We start from the raw sequence: 23,494 nt of genomic DNA, 5'->3' as shown, positions 1-23,494 counted from the left end.
GTTTCTCCCAACTGCCCCGTCTAGATAGCCAACTGGTTACTCATCACATCTCCATGTTTTATACCCTGCATAATACTGTAGTGCTAGGTAATATACTTCTTTATCAACTGGATCTTGTCCATTTCTCCGCACTAGAATGTAAGGCCCATGGGAACAAAGCTCTTCTCATTTATTCTATATCCCCAAAGGCAAGAATAGTCCTTCAAATACAGTAAGCATTTGATAAATACTAGATAAATGAATTAAGTCTCAGGGATACTTTGCATTTTTTTAAAGACCTCCAAGTGATTTTGACATCAGCCAGAACAGAAACTGCTGGGCTAATACCAGCCTTGTTATTCCAACTATGCTGGGACATAGAAGGTGCTGGGAAGTAATCTTGAAAAATGCAAAACCAGGCCAAAATAACAAAGCATTGCTCTCTTTTGCTAGACCTTTAACCATACTGATTGCCAGATCTAGTATATACTCTCCTCAACCTTCCTAAGCTAGTGAGTTGGAGAACCATTTTCTTTAATAACTATAAACACTAAAGACAATTATTTTGAATTATTTATTTTGTTTCCCCAGTCTCAAACATTGTGGCATGCGTTAGATACTCAATAAATGTTTCTTGAATTATACTGCTCAGAGATTTTCTCCAGCCCACAGGGCTTCTTACAACTTACATGTTAATAATAGCTATCATTTATTTCATACTTACCATGTGCCAGGAACTATGCTAAGTCCTTATCTATAATATCTCATTTATTCCTCAAAATAATACTTCAGAAGAGGTGTTTTCTTTCTTTCTTTCCATTTACAAATGAGAAAAGAGATTCAGAGAAGTTATACATATGTAAGTAATAGAGTTGAAATTTATATCTAGGTTTTTTTTTCATATCCTATATTGTCTTGTGCAATCGATGTAGTGCATCAGTATTTTTAGTGTATATTATTTCTGCCCCGTTATTTATTAAATAATAATGGAAAGAAGCTCTCAAATATCTTTATGAGTCTTACTCTCTTCACCTATAGAAACAGGAATTAGATTAAATTAATTTTGTGGCCTCTTCCAGCTCTAAAAACTATATGTAAATATGAGTTCCTAGACCTTTGAGCATTTAATTTTGCAACATCATTTGCTTCTGCTTTTCTACATATTTCATACTGTGTTTATATCAAAACAACATAAAACAGTTTCCACTTCCATGACTTCTTTCCTTGAAATCACTTGACTTAAATTGAAATATGAAAAGTGAAATGAATGAAGCCACATCACTAAAGCCACAGAAGAGACTTCCTCAAACACAGTCTACATATTTCCCAACAAAGTTAATGTCACTGGTTTAACTACCTATTTGAAGAAAATGCTCACTAATTAGAGTATTTCTGAGGACAGTTACAGAAGAGTTCAATTTTAGGCTATCTAATGATAGTACTAGCTCCTGTGCATTGGGGGGGGGTGTTAAACACTAGTCCCTAATATATTTGTTATTTATGAATTTTACTAATTATAAAATTTGAAAATACAGAGTGAGAGAGGAGGAGAAACTTAGCCCACATCCCCTCCAATCTTTTTTATTAATAAAACAGCATAGGGCAGCAGAAGGAGCCCTTGTTATTGTGTTGGTGAAAACTACTGTTGGGGTGCCTGGGTGGCTCAGTCAGTTAAGTGTCTGCCTTTGGCTCAGGTCATGATCCCAGAGTCCAGCAATTGAACCCTGCATCCAGCTCCCTGCTCATGGTGAGAGCTGCTTCTCTCTCTCCCTTTGTTGCTTCTCCTGCTTGTGCTCTCTCATGCTCTCTCTCTCAAATAAATAAATAAAAATTAAATTTAAAAAACTGTGAATCACTTAACTCTGCATCTCAAAGTCCTAATATTCAAAATTAGCTGTTTTGAACCAAATAATATCTGAGGTCATTTCCAGATATGTGAACTAACCCAAAGGGCATGAAAACTGAGCAAAACTCACTCTTAAAATGCAGTAGCAAGTTTGAAAACTTATCCTGAAGCACAGAAGATCCGTTCCCCGGATGAAGGTCATAATCCCAAATGAATTAAGAACTAAAATTTAAGCCTATTCCTAATAAGGTTACAGTAGCCATGAAAGCTTTAAAATTCTAACACCAACTAGATGACCGATTCCTGAGCTTCAACACTGAAGCCACACAGAGGTTTTGATGTCTTTTTCTCTATTGGCAGTGCAGAGATCAAAAGGAAACTGAGCAGGAAAGAAATCAAGACACTGAGGTCAGCAGAGAAGCTAATCCTAAAAAATGTCAAGATGGACAGGGGAGACGAAAACAGGAAATGCAAGACTCGGTTTATAAATATATTACCTGTGCTGCAGGATTTCCTTATAATGAGATTTCCATGATACAGTACCCAACTCTGTGTTCTTTCCAACCATTCTCAACAATTGTACAGATCCAAACAAGAGATAAAAGTCTGCATCTTTCTCAACTAAATAATATTAATCTTTGCCTTGTCTTCATACATTCCATTTTAATGTGAAACTCAGTGGTTGTTTCTCTTCCTGACCATTTCACTCCAGCAGAATTAGGTAACTCGTTTCCAGACTCACTTTTTTTTTTTTTCCATGCTAGATATTTACCACTTCCCTACGCACCCAGCACCATGCTCCATATGCTAATGACCACACTCCACTCAAGTCCAAGGGGGTGCTTGGAGGGGCAACCACATACGAGGAGGTCATTTCTCATCAGTGTCTTAACACCTGAAACAAGCTTATCAACCTTACATGGAATGACTCTTTATGGAATTTTTAAAATCTCTTCTTAAAATGGAGAAATGATTTGAAGAAGTAGTCTTTTCTCTACCTCCCTCTTAAGACACATTTCACAGAAAAAGGAACTGGGAAAGAACCAGAAGACCTCACAGAATATTTAAATAATAGGCTCAAAGTTGGGGAATAGGATCAGCAAGAAGAAAGGCAGACGAAATGAAGTCAAAGTGTCACTGATTTTTGTTTCTATCCCTGGAGAGAAGACTACTGTCCTAGAGTCACTCTGGCCCACATAAGACCACCTGATATGCAGTTATAAAGGTAAGATTCCCTGGGCCAGCAGGCTTTATCCTCATGCTATCATCTGAATAAACCCTCTAGGCTTACTCCACATCAGCTTTCCGACCCCAGAAACTGCACAGGTGGCATTGCCTTATGATTCGCTGAATCACATGAAACCCTTAATGCTTAAAAGTGAATCGCTTGCTGCAAAGAAATTCGGGGAAATGAGTGTAGTTTTCTAGTCCCTGTGGTGGGCAGTGAGGGGGAGCCTGTACCTACCATAGCAACAAACTCAACAAGAAATCCAGATGCAGGGCCTACAGACCCTGCAACCTCCAACATGTATCAGAAATCTTCAGATTTGAGCAGTATAAAGGAAAAGTATCATTTGGAGGAAGGCCAGTGCTTTGTTTTTTTAATTAAATGCTGTTGCGTTAAATGGGATAGGTCATTGCTAATGATGAACACACTGTTTGGGAGAACATTCAACGAATTTGTTTAATTCTTGGGCAAGTTTTTAGAGCTTTAGTAGAAAAGCTTGGAAAGAACAGGGGCTTCTGGGTGGCTCAGGCAGTCCATTGTCTACCTTCGGCTCAGGTCATGATCCCATGTCCCCGCATTGGGACAGAAACAAAAATCAGTGACACTTTGACTTCATTTCGTCTGCCTTTCTTCTTGCTGATCCTATTCCGCCTTGCTCAGTGGGGAGTCTGCTTCTCCCTCTCCCTCTGCCTGCCTCTCTCCCTGCTTGTGCTCTCTCAATGTCAAGTAAGTAAATAAAATATTTTTTTAAAAAAAGGAAGAAAAGAACATATCACTATACTACTACATTACAATGAAGTTTCTAAATTAACACACATCAGCTGCCCAAGGTTCTTCTGCCTACCCCCACAGAAGCACAGTGTTCCCAAGGAGTGGGAGAGGGGTCTACCTGGAAGACTCTGTGCCAAAGGTATCACTGTAGCAAGGCCTCAAAATAACTCCAAATCTGAGAACTTCTGCCCCAATAGATGAACGTTTAGATTTTTTTTCAGAAGTTACTGCTGGTCTTCTGAGATTCAGTAGGGAGATTTTGAGGAGGAGGGGACTGCAGTGCCTGCAGTATTAAAAGGGCAAAATGAAGTACTTGCTAGCCTTCAAATAACAAGTTGAGCAAAATAATAGGTAAAAAGTGATTGAGTGTTTAATGTGTGCCATGAACCAAGCTAAGTGTTTCATATACACTGTGTCATTCCATCCTCATAAACACTCATTGGGTTTTAGAAAGTGAAAGGGGCTCAGAGTTAAGAGTCCACAGAACTGGTAGGTGGTAGAGAGAGAGTGGAAACCCAGGTCTATGGGACTCCAGAGCCCAGGTTCTGCTCCAGTAATTTATACTCAAGCACTTTAAGACCATGTTAAAAGCTCTTTAAGAATGAAGAAATCTCCTGGTTATTGTGCAATTAATCAAAACTCCTAGGAAACTTTATATTCTATTCAGAACCACTATCCATGTTGCTTTTGTTCAAGCCCCACATTACTTTCAGATGCCTTTCTATAGCTCAGCCACACAACTGTTTAAAAACAAAGCAAAACAAAACAAAACAAAACACTTCCCTGTAATTCAGATATCCAGTGTTTTATATGCACATACACCAAAAGACCACATGCGCGTGTGCACACACACACACATACACACACTGCAGACCTACAAACACCACATAAACACACACTACACAGATAAATACACATAGACTACAGGCATTGTACACCATACACACAGAGGCCACACACAGATACACACACACACACACACACACACATCCCCCTCCATGCACACCCCACAGATTCAAACACACATCACAGAGACACACACAAGACTATATATCCACATACATGCAGACAAATACACCATAAATAGAGACAAACCAAAGACACCTCACACAGACACAGACACAGACACACATGCACAGACACACACACAAAAGCTATCCACACAGCATCAGAAATTCTCCATGTGATTTTGTTTCTCCTTCTCTACTCATATTCCAATGTCTCCCCGGTTTCCACCATATTCTTCATTTCATTCACATCTCACCTCCTGCTGCTGGTCTGTTCTCTCTAACCCACTGCATCCCAAATCAGGAACACAAGCTCTTTTCCTTCGATTCCCCAAGGCAACCACCGATACAAGACAGTTGTGATTAAAAAGAAGGGACATTACACCATGTCAAAGCATAGCAAATGGATTAAAACTGAATATTAGACAATTCCTCATTTTAAATCCTCTGCGCCATTTCTGCTTCTCAGAATATCTCACTGAATTCTTCTCCTCCTCAAACCTCCTAACTTCCTGCAGGGTTTTTCCTGTACCTCACTCTCTGAAGACCAAATCCCTCCTCCCTCTACTCATGGCCCCAGGGCCTTCACACAACCTCTTTCACAGGTTCCCACTCTTCCACTCACCATTGCCACCCATTCCATGTGCTTAGACTTCACTTTTTATTCAAAGCAGACTACTAAGGTATTTTCCTAAAAAGGACAATTTTTCTTTTTTCTTTTTTTTTAAAGATTTTATTCACTCATTTTACAGACAGAAATCACAAGTAGTCAGAGAAGCAGGCAGAGAGAGAAGGAAGCAGGCTCCCTGCTGAGCAGAGAACCCAATGTGGGGACCGATCCCAGGACCCCGGGATCAGGACCTGAGCCAAAGGCAGAGGCTTTAACCCACTGTCCACCCAGGTGCCCCAAGAGGACCATTTTTCTACTTTGGAGAAAAATTTTGCAACTTCTTTAGAAGGCAGAATTAACTTAAAATAATTGAGGTTTTAATAGTAATTCTTTTATTTCTTCTCTCCATATATTAAGATGTCTTTGCTTAGTGAAAAAAAATTAGCAATTTCCATTAAAGCAATTTATCCAATTTATCAAAAACCAATTTGTTGATATGACTGTTATATATAATAGCTATTTTCCAAAACATTCTCAGGTTCATATTTTCAATACTATAGGAATCATTTTCCAAGAAATGGGCTAGCTTGGATCATCAAATACTCTGATTCATGGAGCATTATCAAAATGCTACACATGAATTACTAGTTTTCAAAGAAGTCACATAAAACAATGGTGGGGTTGCTCAGCTGCCACAAAAATGGAGGGACAGTGGGAAATGTTGGGTTTTAGAAAGTGAAAGGAGCTCAGAGTTAAGAAATTTAACCCCTGTAATCCTCACTTTCTCTTCTGTTTAAATATTTGTCTTTATGAGGAAAAAAAATAAATGACTCTTTTATAAAGCTCTTGGCATATAAAAAGTATTAGATAAATATCAATCCCTTGACCTCTCTCCCTCTTTTCCTTCCCCAAGTAAGAACTACCACTATACTCAACAGCACATGCTCCTCTTTGACTGGTGATTTTCAAGGCACATTACAATCTTTTTGGGGGGGACGGGGCAGAGGGAGAGAGAGAATCTTAAGCAGCCTCTCCACGCCCAGAGTAGAGCCCAAGGTGGGGCTTGATCTCAGAACCCTGAGATCATGACCTGAGCCAAAATCAAGAGTCAGATTCTTAACTGACCGAGCCACCCAGACGCCCCAACTTGTCACCCTCTTATGGTGCTCTAGCCCAGGGCTCCCAAATGAATATCGGTTCTTATCACATGCTGACTATTAAAATACTAGCATTTACTACATATAATAATTAGCTTATGGGAGAAAACTAATTATAGCTCTGAATGATTACTGATTTGGAGCAGTTGATAATTTTGTTACTCAATTTCATTAGCAACATTTGCCCTGACCAAGACTTAGTCAGGCAAAACTGATCCTACATTGCCTTATTTAAGAAGTTGGGGCGCCTGGGTGGCTCAGTGGGTTAAGCCGCTGCCTTCGGCTCAGGTCATGATCTCAGGGTCCTGGGATCGAGTCCCGCGTCGGGCTCCCTGCTCAGCAGGGAGCCTGCTTCCCTATCTCTCTCTCTCTCTGCCTGCCTCTCCATCTACTTGTAATTTCTGTCAAATTAATAAATAAAAATCTTTAAAAAAAAAAAAAAAAGAAGTAATGACTATGAAGGACGGTCAGGCTTGGTTCATTTCTAAATAGAAGATGTTTGGCTACCTGAGCTCATTATTTCAAGTCAAAATATCCCAAACTTTATTTCTCTTTCATATTAATTTCATCTGTAGTGTTTCCATTTCGGATGTTCAAATTAATCTGATCTTAATTCTTCATACAAAATAAAAATATAAATCTCAGGAAAATATCTGATTTGTATCATTGTAGAAATATTATGTTTGTCATTTTATAATTTTTTTTAAAGGAGGATCCACACCCAATGTGGTTCTTGAACTCAAGATCCTGAATTCAAAAGTCACATGTTCCACCAACTAAGCCAGGGCCCCCAATGTTTGCCTTTTTAAAAATCGTGTCATTTGGGCCCTTACTATGAAAAGATTATTGTTTATATTTCTATATTTAACCTTTTTTTTAATTTTGCTTCTTTTTCGTGGTTGTTTTCTGTTTCTCTCTCTATAGGTAATTATGGATCTGGTCAACTTTACTGATTTGCTCAGTGTCTCTACTTTAGTAAGAAACAGCACTCACTTTCCAGTTCCTGCCTCGAATGTGATCATTGCCTTTCTGCTGTGCACGTCAGTTATAATTGGTACCATCACCAATGGTCTCTACCTGTGGGTGCTAAAATCCAAGATGAAAAAGACTGTCAATACGCTCTTATTTTTTCATCTCATTCTCTCCTATTTTATTTCAACATTGATTCTACCATTTATAGCCACCACCTATCTTCAGGACAATCACTGGAGCTTTGGAACTGCCATGTGCAAGATCTTCAATGCCACTTTGTCGGCAGGGATGTTCGCCTCTATTTTCTTCCTCTCGGCCATCAGCATTGACCGTTACCTTCTCACTCTTCACCCAGTGTGGTCACAGCTTCACCGAACCCCACGCTGGGCTACCGGCATCGTCCTGGGAATCTGGCTGTCCGCCACTGCCCTCGCCATGCCCTATTTGGTTTTCAGAGAGACAAAGGATGACCATAAAGGAAGAGTGACCTGCCAAAATAACTACGCTGCATCTCCTAACGGGGAAAGCAATAAGATGCAGACATTAGGGAAAAGGATTCATGTAGCCTGTTTCATCAGCCGCTTCTTGCTGGGCTTCCTTCTGCCTTTTTTTATCATCACCCTTTGTTACAAAAGAGTAGCCAACAAGATGAAAGAGAGGAGCCTGTTTAAATCTAATAAGCCGTTCAAAGTCATGGTGACTGCCATTCTCTCTTTCTTTGTGTGCTGGATGCCCTACCATGTACACCAGGGCTTACTTCTCACTGAGCATCAATCAGTACTTTTACAGGTGACTCATCTACTTACAGTGATAACCATTTCTTTCAATGCTCTCTTTTCTCCTACACTCTATCTCTTTACTGGGGAGAACTTCAAAAATGTTTTCAAGAAGTCCATTCTTGCTCTGTTTGAGTCAACATTCAGTGAGGAATTTTTGGCAGAAAGGACACAAAACCTAAATTCAGAAGCCTACATTTAAATTTTGGATCCCAGAGGAAACAATGGACACTTAATCAATTACACCACCAGAGATATACCCTCTGCTTTTATAGAATATAATCCCTGTATTAGAGAGACATCTAGGCTGCACCGTGGCTAGATCTATGACTATGAAAAGGGTTGTAAGAAAGCAAGCAATGGGTGATGTTGCAAATATAATTTCTTACTCTGTTTTTATTGTGGTAAAATATATATAACATAAAATTTGCCATTTTCACCACTGTAAAATGTACATTTCAGTGGCATTAACTACATTCACAGTGTTTTGCAGCCACAACCATTTCCAAAAATATTTATTACCCTAAAGAGATTAGTTCATTGCAGCGATTAACTAATAACTCCTCATTTCCCCCTCCCCACAACCCCTCATAACTTCCAATCTACTTTCAGTCTCTGAATTTGCTATTCTAGATATTCCATGTAAGTGGATGCATACATTTCTTTTTTTGTGTCTGGCCTACTTCACTTAACATGATGTTTTCAAGGTTCAGCCATGTTGTAACCCACACCAGAACTTTATTCTTTACGGTTAAATAATAGTCCATTGTATGTTTATTCCATGGTGTGTTTTGTTTGTCCATTCTTCTGTTAAGGGATTTTTGGATTGTTTCTACCTTCTGCTATTGTGAATAATGCTACTGTGAACCCTGATACACAAGCATGTGTTTGAGTCCTTGTTTTCAATTATTTTGAATTACTGAGTCATATGACAATTTTATGTCCGAATTTTTGAGGAACCAGCCACACTTTTCCACAGCAGTTGTACTATGTTACATTACCATCAGCATGTGCAATTTCCACTTTCTCCACACCCTTACCCACTCTCATTATTTTCCTTCTTTTTTTTCAATTATAGCCATCCCAGTTAGTGTGAAATGGTGCAAATGTGATTCTCAACCTCTGATTTTTGAGGCTACAGGAATATCAATTTCTAAATAGCTATAGTGCCTACTGATCTGACTTTTCTGTCACAAAATCTTCTAGCAAATAGACATTTGGACTAAGATCCCTTTTTATTTACATAGCACCTAAATGATTTAATTGCTTTGGACAAAATTTAACATAGGGATGACAAAACACTGATTTTTTCATATCTATGTTAAAGTACAAAGAATTTATACTATAATGTTTTCAATGTAAAGATATCTTAAATGTCTCTCTTCAAAACCTATAGATTGAACTGTCTCAGAAATATGTGACTAAGAAAATTACAAATGTTTAAAAATCTACCTGGGTTCACAGATCTGTACCTCTGAAACAAATAATACATTATATGTTAATTTTTTAAAAATTTTAAATTAAAAAAAGGAAAAAAGAATCTACCTGGGTAATTTCATAATGTATTTAATTTTAGAATAGACATAACAATACTAATTTATCTTCCCTGGTTTCAAGTTTTGGTTCAAGTCCTTGCAATAACTTGTAGCATCTAAGTTATGTAGGATTGCATAGTATCACTGACATAATTACATTTCATAATTTAGCTCATTAGTTCTATATATCAGTCAATAGATATTAATCAATAGATAGGTCTAGCTCTCTGGTTCAACTGATACAGAATGCAGACATTTAAGCCAAAACACACACTCAGCCCCTAAATATTCCAACTGGCTTTGCATAACCCATTCCAAGACACAGGCATATATCCTAATCAGAAATCCCCAGAATGGGTGATATTAATTACAAGGGGTTACAGAAAGGAAGGAAAATTAACCTTCATTACTAATTTTTTTTTAAGAGAAGTAATGATAGTTTGATGCCCTAGAAATGCTGCTAACTGACTTAGCATCACTGTCTCCCTGGCATCTGGGGGCTTGGTCTCTCTCTCTTTGAATAGGAGGAACAAAAATCTTCGGGTAGATGAAGACTTTAATTGTTGGCCCCTATTTCATGCTTTTGGAGCCAGAACAGTTTTCCCAGAGCAGAAGGAGTAGGACTGATGCCCAGTCTGTGGCTCCAAGAGTCCCAGCAGCAAGCAATGACCAGCGCTTCTTCTGTCCCCCCACTTGTGTATCCTGACAAGCCCACTGAAGTTTATGACATGGGATTCGAGAAAGTTATTGGATGGAACCTATGATTCTTTGAAACAAGAATAGTTTCGGAAACCTAGTAGCTATATAGAGAGTCTTTTGTCTCCCTCCTCAAACTTGCCACAATAACCAACAAGGAAGGGCTCTTTCTTGGTTTTAAAAAAAAAAATTTTGTTCCATCTCTCTGTAAATTGTAAACTCCTCAAGGACAGAAGAAGTCTATCGGCCATACTATTTCCTTTTCTTTCCTTTTTTTTTTTTTTTTTTTAGATTTTTATTTATTTGTTTGACAGAGACATCACAAGTAGGCAGAGAGACAGGCAGAGAGAGAGGAGGAAGCAGCTCCCTGTTGAACAGAGGGCCCCATACAGCACTTGATCCCAGGACCCTGAGATCATGACCTGAGCCAAAGGCAGAGGCTTAACCCACTGAGCCAGCCAGGCACCCCACTATTTCCTTTTCTTTTGTTTTGTTTTGTTTCTATTTCCTTTTCTATAATATTATACATGATTGGTATCTAAGAAAAGATACTTACTGAAAATTGAATATGGATCATCACAATGTGTGATTTGAAAAATGACCTTAGGTATAAAATAATAAGATTGAGCCAGTTTTTTATTTAACAAAGATTTACCATCACACTTACCTTGTGTGCAGGCATGATTCTGTGTCCTTTACAAATAGTAACTCACTTAATCCTCTAGCAAGTCTATGAATTAGGTCACACTGTTTTCCCTATTTTACAGACTATGAAAGTGATGAGTTTTCCCAGGGCCATAGACTAGTAATTAGAAGAGGCAGTGTGATAAGCCCCAGGAGCCTGGTCCTAGAATCCATGCTCTGAACCATTATACTCACTGCTTTAGGCCATTGTGAGGAGGCAGCAAGGCTGCCTAGTCTGTTTATTTCAACAGACAGATCTACCTAGTCTGTTTATTTCAACAGAAGCTGGCTGCAAAAGTCAAACAAATGCCCAGAAAATACCAGGATACACACACAAAGTAAAAATTAAAAAATAACATTGAGCTTATAATCAGGAGATCTGGGTGGCCTTTGGCTTTGCCTCTTTGTTTTATATGAGGCATTATCCAAATTTTCTGGGCCTTAGCTTCTTCATCTATAATATGGGGACATTCCTTATTGAGATTGTGGAAATGAATTTACCTCTAAAATATAAAACACTGTATCCATATATTATTGAGAGGTTATTTTTTTTAACTTGTCACTTTGAATTTTAAGAAAATGGGATGGAAACTTAAGAAAATTCTCCCAGAATGTATTTTTTAACTTCCCATAAAACTATGGTTAACTTTGAGAAAACCTGTCTAACTGTATTGATCACACCAACCTCCTCACTATTATAAGGTCTCAGAACCCATTTAGTGGTTTTGCTATTGAAGCTCATGTTTGGAGACAGTCTTTCAAAACAATGTGCCTATTAGCATCCAATTATATAAACGTGCTTCATTACGTCAGGATCAAATGTGCTCAAGAAAAGAATACAGAGATGACTAGAGACATATCTCAAATGCCAGCTCGAGTTCTTTCCTCAAGAAATGGCTCTTTGTGGGTGCCTGGGTGGCTCAGTGGGTTAAAGCCTCTGCTTTCGGCTCGAATCATGGTCCCAGGGTCCTGGGATCGAGCCCCGCATCCGGCTCTCTGCTCAGCGGGGAGCCTGCTTCCTCCTCTCTCTCTGCCTGCCTCTCTGCCTGCTTGTGATCTCTGTCTATCAAATAAATAAATAAAATCTTAAAAAAAAAAAAAAAAAAGAAATGGCTCCTTGCTTTCATGAGAGGAATGGGCTGCCCAGCTGTGAACATGTAGGAGGGTTTGTGGTGTAGTGTGGTATGAACAACAGAAGCCAAATAGGTTGCCATGAGAAACTAGGGGCACCAACTCTTCACCAGTAGACTTTATGTAACTATCTAATGAGACTGTGCTCTGAGAATACAACAGTGAAAAAAAACAATCTTGTCTCCAAGGAGCTTAAAGTCTGGTGTGCTGGTTCTGAATTTGGCTCCCCATTATCATCACCTGGAACACTTCTTAAAATACCAGTATCTAGGCCTTACTCAAATCAATTAAAACCCAAATCTCTAGTGGTGGGACCCAGGAATCTGTCTTCTGTTTTAAGTTTTCAGGCAGACTCTAAAGTACAACCAGAACAGAAAACCCCTGTTTCATGGGAAAGAAAAAGGAGTTAAAGGGGCATTATTGTACAAAGGAATAAGTGCCATGTTTGGGGAAAAAAAGCCCCAACCCAGCTTTCATCAGTCAGGGTTTTCCCAGACAAATCTTGGAGAACAGAGTTTTAAACACATAAACACAGTACGTAGTATGTAGTACAATGGAGAATGTATAAAAGAATGTATAAAAGCCCCAGAGGGAAAGAGAGCATGAGGCCCTAAAGCAGCACTTTCCAATCATAAATATGCACACAAATCACCTAACAATCATGTTAAACACGGCTTCTGCTTCACCGAGTATGGAGTAGGACTGAGATTGTGTGTGTGTTTGTGTGTGTGTGTGTGTGTGTTAGATTTTATTTATTTATTTGAGAGAGAAAACATGAGAGAGAGAGAGAGAAGCACAAGCATGAGCAGGGGTGGGGGGCTAGGAAGGGAGAAGGAGAAGCAGGTCCCTGCTGAGCAGGAGCCCCATACGGGGCTCTATCCCAGGACGCTGGGATCATGACCTGAGCTGATGCCAGACACTTAACGGACTGAGCCACCCACGCACCCTGAGAGTCTGCATTTGTAACAGGATCCCAGGAGATCCATTACTGCTGGTTCCAAGCAAGAAAAGAGTACAACTGAAGTATAGGTGTGAGAAGCAGGCATGGCCAAGATGAGCAGGAAAGTTCAACCATCCTAAAAGCCTGCCAAGGAGTCTGGACTTGATCCTAGGCTTTATCCTCAGGCATTAGGGAGCCATGGCAGGATCTACAGGCAAAGAGTGATAGAATTCAGTTTTCATTTTAGGAAGATCACTTTGGCTGCTCTGATGAGGAGATCAAAACTGCGGGTGGGTGATCAAACTGGACCGTGTTGGAGTAATCCAAGTAACAGATGATGTGGCCTGAACTAAGACAGTAAGAGTGGGGATGGAGAAAAGCAGAGTCTTGTACTGTAAATTGTTGGTTGAGAAGTCAAAAGAGAGGAGAAAGTTGAAGATGACTCTTGTATCAATTATTTGCCAACAGCAGATTTCATTCTGCTGGTTTGACCACAAATTGATTTATTAATGGATATTAAGTAGCTCACAGAATTACTGGGGTGACTGGAGAAACATCCAAGACAAAGATTCCTGGAATAGTGTCCAAAACTTTACCACAGAACTACCCAGATCAGGAATCTGATCTTCTTTCTTTTTTAAAGATTTTATTTATTTAGGAGCACCTGGGTGACTCAGTCATTAAATGTCTGCCTTCAGCTCAGGTCATGATCCCAGGGTCCTGGGATCAAGCCCCGCATGGGGCACCCTGCTTAGCGGAGAGCCTGCTTCTCCTTCTCCCACTCCCTCTGCTTGTGTTGCCTCTCTCGCTGTGTGTTTCTCTGTCAAATAAATAAGTAAAATCTTTTTTAAAAATTTTATTTACTTATTTGATAGAGAGAGAGTGCAAACAGGGGGAGTAGTAGGCAGAGAGCCCAACTGAAGACTAGATCCCAGAACCCTGGGATCATGACCTGAGCTGAAGGCAGCCGCTTAACCCACTGAGTCACCCAGGCATCTGATTACTGGTGTTCTCTACTTCAGTAAATAGTAGCAGCTTCTGCTTCTGCTCCCACTCAGCTTTGAGCCCCAGCAACTTGGTTTTACTGTAACTGTTGCTGACACCAACGCCACATCTGCAACAAGTCTTGAACTGTCCTGTGCCCAAGAGCTCTGCCAACACCACCATAAGGAACAGGGAAGCCCTATGCAGAGCCTGTTTATTCACATTGCTCACTTCCAAGTTTAATCTTGCATGAAGGTATCTGGCATGCCTGCATCCTAGCTGCCATGCAGGCTGGGAAGCTGAGTTCTGATTTCCACCTGAGAGGGAAAAGGATGCATATAATGTAGCAATTTCCCCAAATATAAAAGTGATTCAAAAGTTGATGGTGTCCATTGAAATTAACCAGAAAAGCTTTTCAAAATGATTAGCTTCAGGAAGAGAAAAAAAATTGCATCATGCAATTTGCGTCTGGGAGGTGAGAAGCCAAAGGCTCTGAGAGTAGCAGCTCTTTAAAACTTGGAGAATTAAGGAGTAATTCCACCACCTTCTTCCCAGAAAAAAAGTAACTCTCACACATTCTACTAATTAGAGATTAATTTGTGTTAAGGGACTGCCATTAAAATGCAAATATGCCTTTTAAGAAGGTTACATTTCATTCACAAGTAAATGAGAATTAGTTTAATCAGCTTCACACCCATCAGAGTGCATCTAAACACAGTACTTAGAATATTAGACTTTGGGGGGCAGCTGGGTGTCTCAGTCAGTTAAGTCTCTGTCTTCAGCTCAGGTCATGATCCCAGGATCCTGGGATGGAGCCCCATCTCCCACATCCCCCACATTGGGCTCCTTGGTCAGTGGGAAGCCTGCTTCTCTCTCTGTCCCCTCTCACCTCCCCCTCCCTGAGTACAACTCTCTCTCTCTCAAATAAATAAATAAAATCTTAAAAAGAGAGAGAGAGAGTACTAGACTTTGGATTGTGGCCTAAAGGCAGGAAAACTTCTGAGTTGGAGGTCAAGCCTGGAGTGTACTTTGGAGACAGTGAAGTTCACATAATTCCTGTATAGGGAAAGGTATTCTGAAGAGAGAGTCAGTTGGTGACTAAGAAAAAAGTTGCCTCGTTGTGATATGGCCCGGAAAATCCAGTTTATGCCAAATTGTTTGGGCCAAAGACCTTATCTTCTTTCCAGTTAAGGCCAGTCACCCTAGTTTAGTTTAACTCGGGGTTTCCAGGAGGTGGTCTCCCTTCCAAGTCCTGTCTTTTCCCTATTGGGAGGGAAAGAACACACCGGTAGAAAGAGAAACAGTTTTTCTAATGCTCTCCCATCATTTTCCTTGTCACTTTACTAAATTCTGAGTTCCCTGAGAGTAAAACCTTTATCTAATTCCTCCTGTATTTCCAGCACCTAACTTGCTATCTAACATGATAGATAAATGCTTATAAACAATTGGATAAATACATGCATGCACTTATAAATTAATTCTGGAGTTAGAATTCTATTTGTGAGGTTTTTAGAATGTTCTTCCTTAAGCAAACTAAGAATCTATAGTATTTCTTTCACTTGTCAAAAGGAACAAACAGGGAGCTGTCTCAGAACACTAGCTTTCCCTCGTCCATCTCAAGCAAATGCAATTGAAGATTTAGGTATATATGAACAATTCTTTGTGGAAATTTCTATTATTATTCACTTCCTGTAGGAGTCCGTATCAACTTTATTTAGTTACAACACTCAGAAACAGTAAACGTGGTTCATTATTTTTTTCTGTATCAAATCAGATCTTATTCCAAGTCCCTTCCCTCAAGGAGCAAAGGATTCCAGAAGAGCTCTAAGGACTTGGGTCTTTAATGGTCTCCTATAACATACCTCTTATCCAATTCTGTAAGACCCCTTGGAAGTAGCAGCTCCATCTCTTTCTTCCATTCATGTTGGGTATTTTCACCAAGGCAAGGATCCCAGCAAAATTTCTTCCCTGGGAGCGCCTGGGTGGCTCAGTGGGTTGAAGCCTCTGCCTTAGGCTCTGGGATCAAGCCCCCGCATTGGGCTCTCTGCTCAGCAGGGAGCCTGCTTCCCTTTCTCTCTCTCTGCCTGCCTCTCTGCCTACTTGTGATCTCTGTCTGTCACATAAATAAATAAATAACCTTAAAAAAAAAAAAAAAAACTTCTTCCTTGAGGTATTAGCCATAACTCCAATGACTTGGAAAAAAGGGACGGGGTGGCAGTGGAGGTGGGAGGAGCTATAATGCAAGGACCTTGGTTCATCTCACACTGATAATTCATGAAGTCTAACTTCACTTCTCTAAACTCTTAGAGAAATTAAGGAGCTCCATTAGAAATGTTAATTCAGCTATCTCTGTCTCCCTAGCTGTTATCTTCCAACAAAAAGATGACAAAAGAGTCCCCATTATGGCCTTTAGAACATCTTCCTCAATCAGCGAGCTTGGGCCCTTTTGCTTCCTTCCAGATCCACATTCAAGCATTCTCTACCCTGTCTTCTGCCCCAGAGCCTGGGTCAGCAACAGGTCTTCTGCTTCCTAGCTTCTGGTAGAGGTTTGTCAATGAGGAACTCTGGCAGGAAATGCATGGAAGATGTAAAATGGGGTCAGGTATTTATTTCCCTGTCTCCAAAAGGGTCAACTGGAGTTGGCTGAGCTTCTTGGAAGAAAGTCAACTCCTCTTAAGGGTCTGTGTAAATACCACTTAATTCCAGACTCCCTCCCTTTCTCCCTTCAGGCTGGGGAATGGGTAACTAACATATCAGCTGCTACCATGGCCTGGGTTACTACACTACCCCTGTGGTTCCTCTACACCCACACCTTTACAAATAGTCCATTTGTAAATAATTTCCCAGGTTATCCTATTTAGAATGTATTCAATTCCTGATGGGACTCTGACTGACAGTTAGTGTGAAAAAAAAAAGTATATTTTTAATTTAAAAAAGCTTGTTTTTTTCTTTGACTATCTTCTATCTTCTGTATCTTCTTTTCAAAATAATGTGTATGGCATTTACTCATGGATGTCAAAGAACCATATAAAAGATAATTTCCACAACATTTTTTGGGAGGGGAATATGAGAGGATAAGTTTTAAAAGAATAAACTTGCAACTCTCATACTAATATAAAATCAACATGTGTCAAAGATTTTTATTTCATTAATATTTAACTCAATAAGGAAAAAACCAGTAAGGCTCAAAAGAGGGCTCAAATCTCCTGTGTGAAGAATTTCAAATAATTCAAAAAAGGGCTCAAATCTCCTGTATGAAGAATTTCAAATAATTTATGCTGATACTCCCCACTCAAAAATGTGTATAGTGACACCCCTTGAGTATGGGCTGTGTTAAGGAATTTGTTTCCAAAGAGTATATTATGAAAGGGGAAGGAAGGTTTAACTTTATTCCGGTTAATCAAGGTTAATATCATCAGCAAAGAAGACATGTCAACATGTACCCTTGATATGACGTCATAAGAATGGTCCTTCACCTCTGTGATCCTCCTTCAAAAACCCATAACCTTGGTCTAGTCATGAGGAAATATCAAATTTCCATAGAGGGAGGGACATCCTACAATGTAACTGACCAGTGTTCTCCAAAACTGGCAAGGTCATCAAAAACAAGAAAAATGTGAGAAACAGCCACAGCCTGAGAAAACATGTAACTAAATGTAATGTGGTATCTTGGATGGATTCCAGAAAAAGGATTTAGTGGAAAAACTAAAGAAATCTGAAAAAAGGATGGAATTTAACATACCAGCACTGTTTCCTTAGTTGTGACAAACACACCATAGTAATTTGAGATGTGAATAAAGGGGGAACTGGGCGAGGGCTATATAAAAACTCTATACTATTTTTGCATCTTTTCTACAAATCTAAATCTACTATGAAATTTAAAGTTTATTTTCAAAAGACAGAGAAAACTCAAGGTGGCTACACATGTATGAATGGGAAAGGAATGCTGAAATGAATTTACAAAAGGATGTAAAATGGACAAAATCAGTCAGCATCCATAGAGTAATAATTAAATTCTACATTTTTATGGACAGGAACGATTTGCTTACAATTTGTGTTGAACAAGTTAACTTCTATCTCTAAAGAGTTATAAGACAGCCTAGTCAAGACAAATCCTAAATAGCCCCTTAGGACCAAAGGTATCTCCAGAGGCTCCAGCATTGTCTTAAAAGGATATCTAGAAATCTCTTCTGTCTGTTCAAAATCTTCCATGGTTTTGTTTTGTTTTGTTTCCTATAAAGGATGCAGGTTTCCAAATTATAAAACATAAAGTATAAAATGGGGGTGCCTGGATGGCACAGTTGATTAAGCACCCAACTCTTGGTTTCAGCTCAGGTCGTGAGCTCAAGGTCCTGAGATTAAGCGCCCTGTCAGGCTCCTTGCTCAGTGTGGAGTTGGCTTGAGTTTCCCTCTACCTCGCTCTCTGCCCCTCCCCCCTCTCTAAAATAAATGTATAAATCTTAAAAAAAAAAAAAGCCCTTAGAACAGCTGGCCTGACTTGACAAAATGGCTAACACAACTATACAAATATTCAAAGGGTTATGCAATGCTTTGCTAAGCTATCACAACACTGTGGACTGAAAACCCAAAGATCAAGGTAATTTATTAGCCTACCGGGGGAAAACCTACAGACTGCCAGATATCCATCACTGCCTTAGAGTTAAAAGCACTTGCAATATCAAGTTACCTAGGCAACCCACCAGCAAATGGTGCGGTAACAAAATAATTTAAAAAAGCAAATCGAACAAAAGAACAATCAATATCAAGTTCCAAATCCCATCCTCTACCTGGTTGTACAAACTATTCATGTTAAAAGATAGACTCAGCTCTTAGATGGGGAACTGTCATTTTCCCAGGCCTCGTGTTTCCACCTAGAGGGGCTTTGACTGGATTAACATTCTTGGCCTCAGTTTCTGCCTGTGTAAGAAGAGGCTTCCTGACAAAACACAGACTTCCAGTTTGGAGCATTTACCTTTGGACTTTTTTGTTTCAGGCTCTTATTTAAATATGTCTGCTTCCTCTTTCCTCACAGTCTTAATGCATGTGGCCAAGTATCTTAAAGCCAGAATCCCCAAGGGCCTTTCCAACCTCAGTTTCCTGTGCTCTGGTAGAAGAGTGACTATCTCACATAAGAAATTAGTTAGGAGACTTTTGAACATGACGTAGTATACATGCTTGAACGCAAGGGCAAAGGTGTTGATCATGCCCTATTTGAGAATTCCTACTCTGTGTCACAGCAATATTTCTTACTGAAAATGAATAAATTAGTATTCTGGTTCTAACCCAATTTGTGTACATTATGGTTATTGTTAACTAATTTCTCAGAACCTGATGACCTCGCTAACCACTGAAAAAAATAAATCTCAGAGCTTTCAAGTGGGGGGCTTAGATTTCTTCCAACCTCTATAAGATTAAAACAGCTATCTTGGGGCCCTAGGTGGCTCAATTGGTTAAGCGTCTGCCTTTGGCTCAGGTAATGATCCCACGGTTCTCTGATCAAGCCCCACATCCAGCTCTCTGTTCAGCAGGGAGCCTGCTTCTCCCTCTCCCTCTGCCTGCCACTCCCCGGGCTTGCATTCTCTCCCTTTCTCTCTCTGTCAAATAAATAAAATCTTTCTTAAAAAACCCACAAAACTCTAAATCAATCACTGTACCATCTCAGAGGGCCTAGAATGCATTCCTGCATAACCCACTAGCCCTACGATCTATAGCACTACAACTGTTCAAAAACTATTCCTGCTCAGACAGTGATTTCTTGCATACTCTTAGGCTCCTGTTCAACCACCAACCTCCCCAAGAGCCAACTTAATGATGCACTTCACCTTTTACTTCCTTTTTTTTTAAGAGCTTGGTCCCAGGCCCCCAGGATCATGATCTGAGCTTAAGGTAGATGCTTAACCAACCGAGCCACCCAGTCGTCTCTCACCTTTTACTTTTAAATTGAAGGAAATTGTATGATGTGCACCACCTCAACACTATATATGATTGTATGAAAAAATATTCCAAAGTGAAGTAAACATTGCTAAGAGAGTATTCGAAAATAGGATCGGGAAGTATAGAAGAAGGCATATGGACCTCTGTTTCAATTTTTGGAACACCCTGGACTTCTGATTTTTGTCAGTTGCACCTCCACCACCTTCCAGAACACATCCTTCTACTTTGGACTGAAATAGAGATAATGTAATCTATCTCACCTAAATAGCTCATTGTTTATTAGTCATTTTAACTCTGTCAGCACCAATCACAGTTCAATCAAAGAAAGTCATATAACCTCCTGGGCTTTACCTTTACATGTCTGCACTTTGCGCTTTCAATTCTGAACACATTTCAATTTCAGTCCAGGATTGTGGGTACAGGATTATAATCCCTAAATCCCCAAAATAAAGCTCCTGGTTACTTTACAGACTCTTCTTGATTGACAATGGATACAACGGTTTTTTGTTGTTGTTTTTTTGTTTTTAAGGAGTTTTGGGTTGTTTTTTTTTTAATATTTTATTTATTTATTTGACAGAGAGAGAGAGAGATCACAAGTAGATAGAGAGCCAGGCAGGGGGGGGTGGGTAAGCAGGCTCCCTGCTGAGCAGAGAGCCCTATGTGGGGCTCGATCCCAGGACCCTGAGATCATGACCCGAGCTGAAGGCAGAGGCTTAACCCACTGAGCCACCCAGGCGCCCCGGTTGTTTTTTTTTTTTTTTTTAAAGATTTTATTTATTTATTTGACAGAGAGAAATCACAAGTAGATGGAGAGGCAGGCAGAGAGAGAGAGAGAGAGGGAAGCAGGCTCTCTGCTGAGCAGAGAGCCCGATGCGGGACTCGATCCCAGGACTCTGAGATCATGACCTGAGCCGAAGGCAGCGACTTAACCCACTGAGCCACCCAGGCGCCCCTGTTTTGTTTTTTTTTTTATAATATTTTATTTATTTATTTGACAGAGAGACAGGGAGAGAGGGAACACAAGCAGTGGGAGTGAGAGAGGTAGAAGCAGGCTTCCCACTGAACAGGGAGCCAGATGCGGGGCTCGATCCCAGGATCCTGGGATCATGTCCTGAGCCAAAGGCAGATGACTGAGCCACCCAGGCGCCCCGGGGATAACTGTTTTATAACCAAAAGTGATATATCTGTGAAAACTGCTGCATACTCTTACCATCTCAGATAAACCATTGTTTATCTATTTGTTTCCAATTTCTCCCACTGGGACTTACTGATAAAATTCTATTTTCTTTACTCCTAGTGCTTTATGTTTATTCAAATTTTACTGTTTTATTTCATGCTTTATGTTTATTCACATTTTACTATTTTATTGCATGTATGTCTCGCCTTCTTAAATTCTCTGTGGAAAGAGATTAGGTCAAAAAATAAAATACAGCTATGGTGAGTGCTGTGAAGTGTGTAAACCTGGCGATTCGCAGACCTGTACCCCTGAGGATAAAATATATGTTTATTAAATAAATAAATAAATAAAAATAAAAAATAAAATACAGCAAGGAATACCTTAGTGCCTACTCTCTACTGCCCTCTGCAGGTGAAAGGAAAGAATAAGTGAGTCACAACCTATTACTACCTGCAGTGGTGGCCAAGACATTCCCACCTAACAGAAAGGTTTAACACAACTGGTGACTTTTGAGAGATTACTCATTACCAACCAGACTCCACCTATTCACAGGAAGGATTGCCCAATTTGCTAAAGTCCCTTCACTGTGGAAAGATCTCTGGGAACCATATATCCTATTTTCAAGAGAACTTACTGTCTTCTGTACTCAATACAAATGGACATCATAGGCCTCTCTTACTCTGGGTCAAGGCTAAAGGCCTTTATGTCAAAGTTCCTTGTAGCCCTGTAAAACTTAAGTCTGGGAGTGAAGAGAAAAGAGATTCAATATTTATAATGAAATAAAGACACAAACAATGCAGCTTGTCTGTGCTTTGTAGACAAATGTCAACAAATGCAGGACACCCTGCAATGCAGCTAATCAGAGATAATGTGAGATTTTGCTTTTTGGTTTTTACAAAAAATATAAAGCGGCCTGCAAGATAACCAGCAAACAGGCAGCTTCAATTTTGTATAGAAAGGACCACTGAATATGCATAGATTATTTTCTTCAGTCACACTACTTTATATGGATAACAACACTGTCAGTGATGTCATCTTCTGAAAAAACCGACCCAAATGTATAGGCATATTGTGTCAACTGAGCCCAAATCAATGACCTGAGTAATGCAATCATGGTAGCACTATTATTCCTCATCTAAACCTTCCAAGCCCATAGAAAAATAATGCTAATGTGATGCATGTTCAAGGAGCAGGTTGTGTGGGAAAGAAGATCAAGGCTTTCTCTAATTTTATTTACATTCTAATATCTTACAGGAAACCCCACAAAATTTAGCATCATTATGTTCATCAGAACATGTTGTTTTATTTTTGCCTTAGCAACACGATAAAAATATTATCAACAATGACAGTTTCTTGGATACGAATATTTTTAGCCAGGATATTCTCTAAAGAACTTCACTCCAAGTGTGTATTCACATAGCATACCAACATCTTTCCAAAACTACAGCATCAGAATGATTTCTAGTATTCCTGATAGAGGAGGTATCTTGTTTTACTGATTGGAGTAAGGAAATTTTTTAAAGATTTATACCTTTTAGGGGCGCCTGGGTGGCTCAGTGGGTTAAAGCCTCTGCCTTCAGCTCAGGTCGTGATCCCAGTGTCCTGGGATCGAGCCCCGCATCGGGCTCTCTGCTCAGTGGGGAGCCTGCTTCCTCCTCTCTCTCTGCCTGCTTTTCTGCCTACTTGTAATCTGTCTGTCAAATAAATAAATAAAATCTTTAAAAAAAAAAAAGATTTATACCTTTTAGTTCCATTTCTGCTTGTTTCGTGATTCAGTTGATTCGTTCTATTTACCTACCTTCATAAGGGGCATAATAAAGACTTTAAAATTTCTCAACGCCTGGAAATTTAAGCTTTCTAATCTGAAATCTCTTTAAATGGCGTGTAGGAAAGAGATCCAATGAGTCTTCCCACCTGTTGAAAGTATACGCTTACCGCTTAGCACTTTCGGTAAATTTGGATAGTTTCAGCGTAGGAGTTAAGTGTATTGTCTTTGAAGACCACACATCCGGGTCACCCTGGAGCCAGGCAGCGGCCCCGCCCACCTAGGGGTGGTGCCACGCGACA

At 39.7% G+C, this 23,494-nt stretch overlaps 1 protein-coding gene and 1 long non-coding RNA gene across 2 annotated transcripts; one reads left to right on the top strand and one right to left on the bottom strand.

Moving 5' to 3' along the window:
* Nucleotides 1-2,640: 2,640 nt before the first annotated feature.
* GPR33 (G protein-coupled receptor 33) lies at nt 2,641-9,840 on the top strand. Its single transcript, XM_004775762.3, has 2 exons — nt 2,641-3,050; nt 7,523-9,840. Exon 2 carries the CDS (start codon nt 7,529-7,531, stop codon nt 8,546-8,548), a length of 1,020 nt encoding a protein of 339 aa, XP_004775819.1. The 5' UTR covers nt 2,641-3,050; nt 7,523-7,528; the 3' UTR covers nt 8,549-9,840.
* Nucleotides 7,736-23,494, bottom strand: LOC123388301. The gene is made up of 2 exons (XR_006602851.1): nt 23,363-23,494; nt 7,736-8,010 (listed from the first exon to the last, which is right to left on the bottom strand). It is a non-coding gene; the product is annotated as an uncharacterized LOC123388301 (long non-coding RNA).

The sequence above is a fragment of the Mustela putorius genome, unplaced genomic scaffold, assembly GCF_011764305.1.
Source record: "Mustela putorius furo isolate JIRA1106 unplaced genomic scaffold, ASM1176430v1.1 tig00003898_pilon_pilon_pilon, whole genome shotgun sequence".
In the NCBI taxonomy this organism is placed as follows: Eukaryota; Metazoa; Chordata; class Mammalia; order Carnivora; family Mustelidae; genus Mustela; species Mustela putorius.
This window is presented reverse-complemented; position numbering and strand designations above follow the sequence as displayed.

Bases quoted from the DNA above. Each gene is read 5' to 3' on its own strand.
- GPR33 (XM_004775762.3), top strand. From the start codon at position 7,529: ATGGATCTGGTCAACTTTACTGATTTGCTCAGTGTCTCTACTTTAGTA.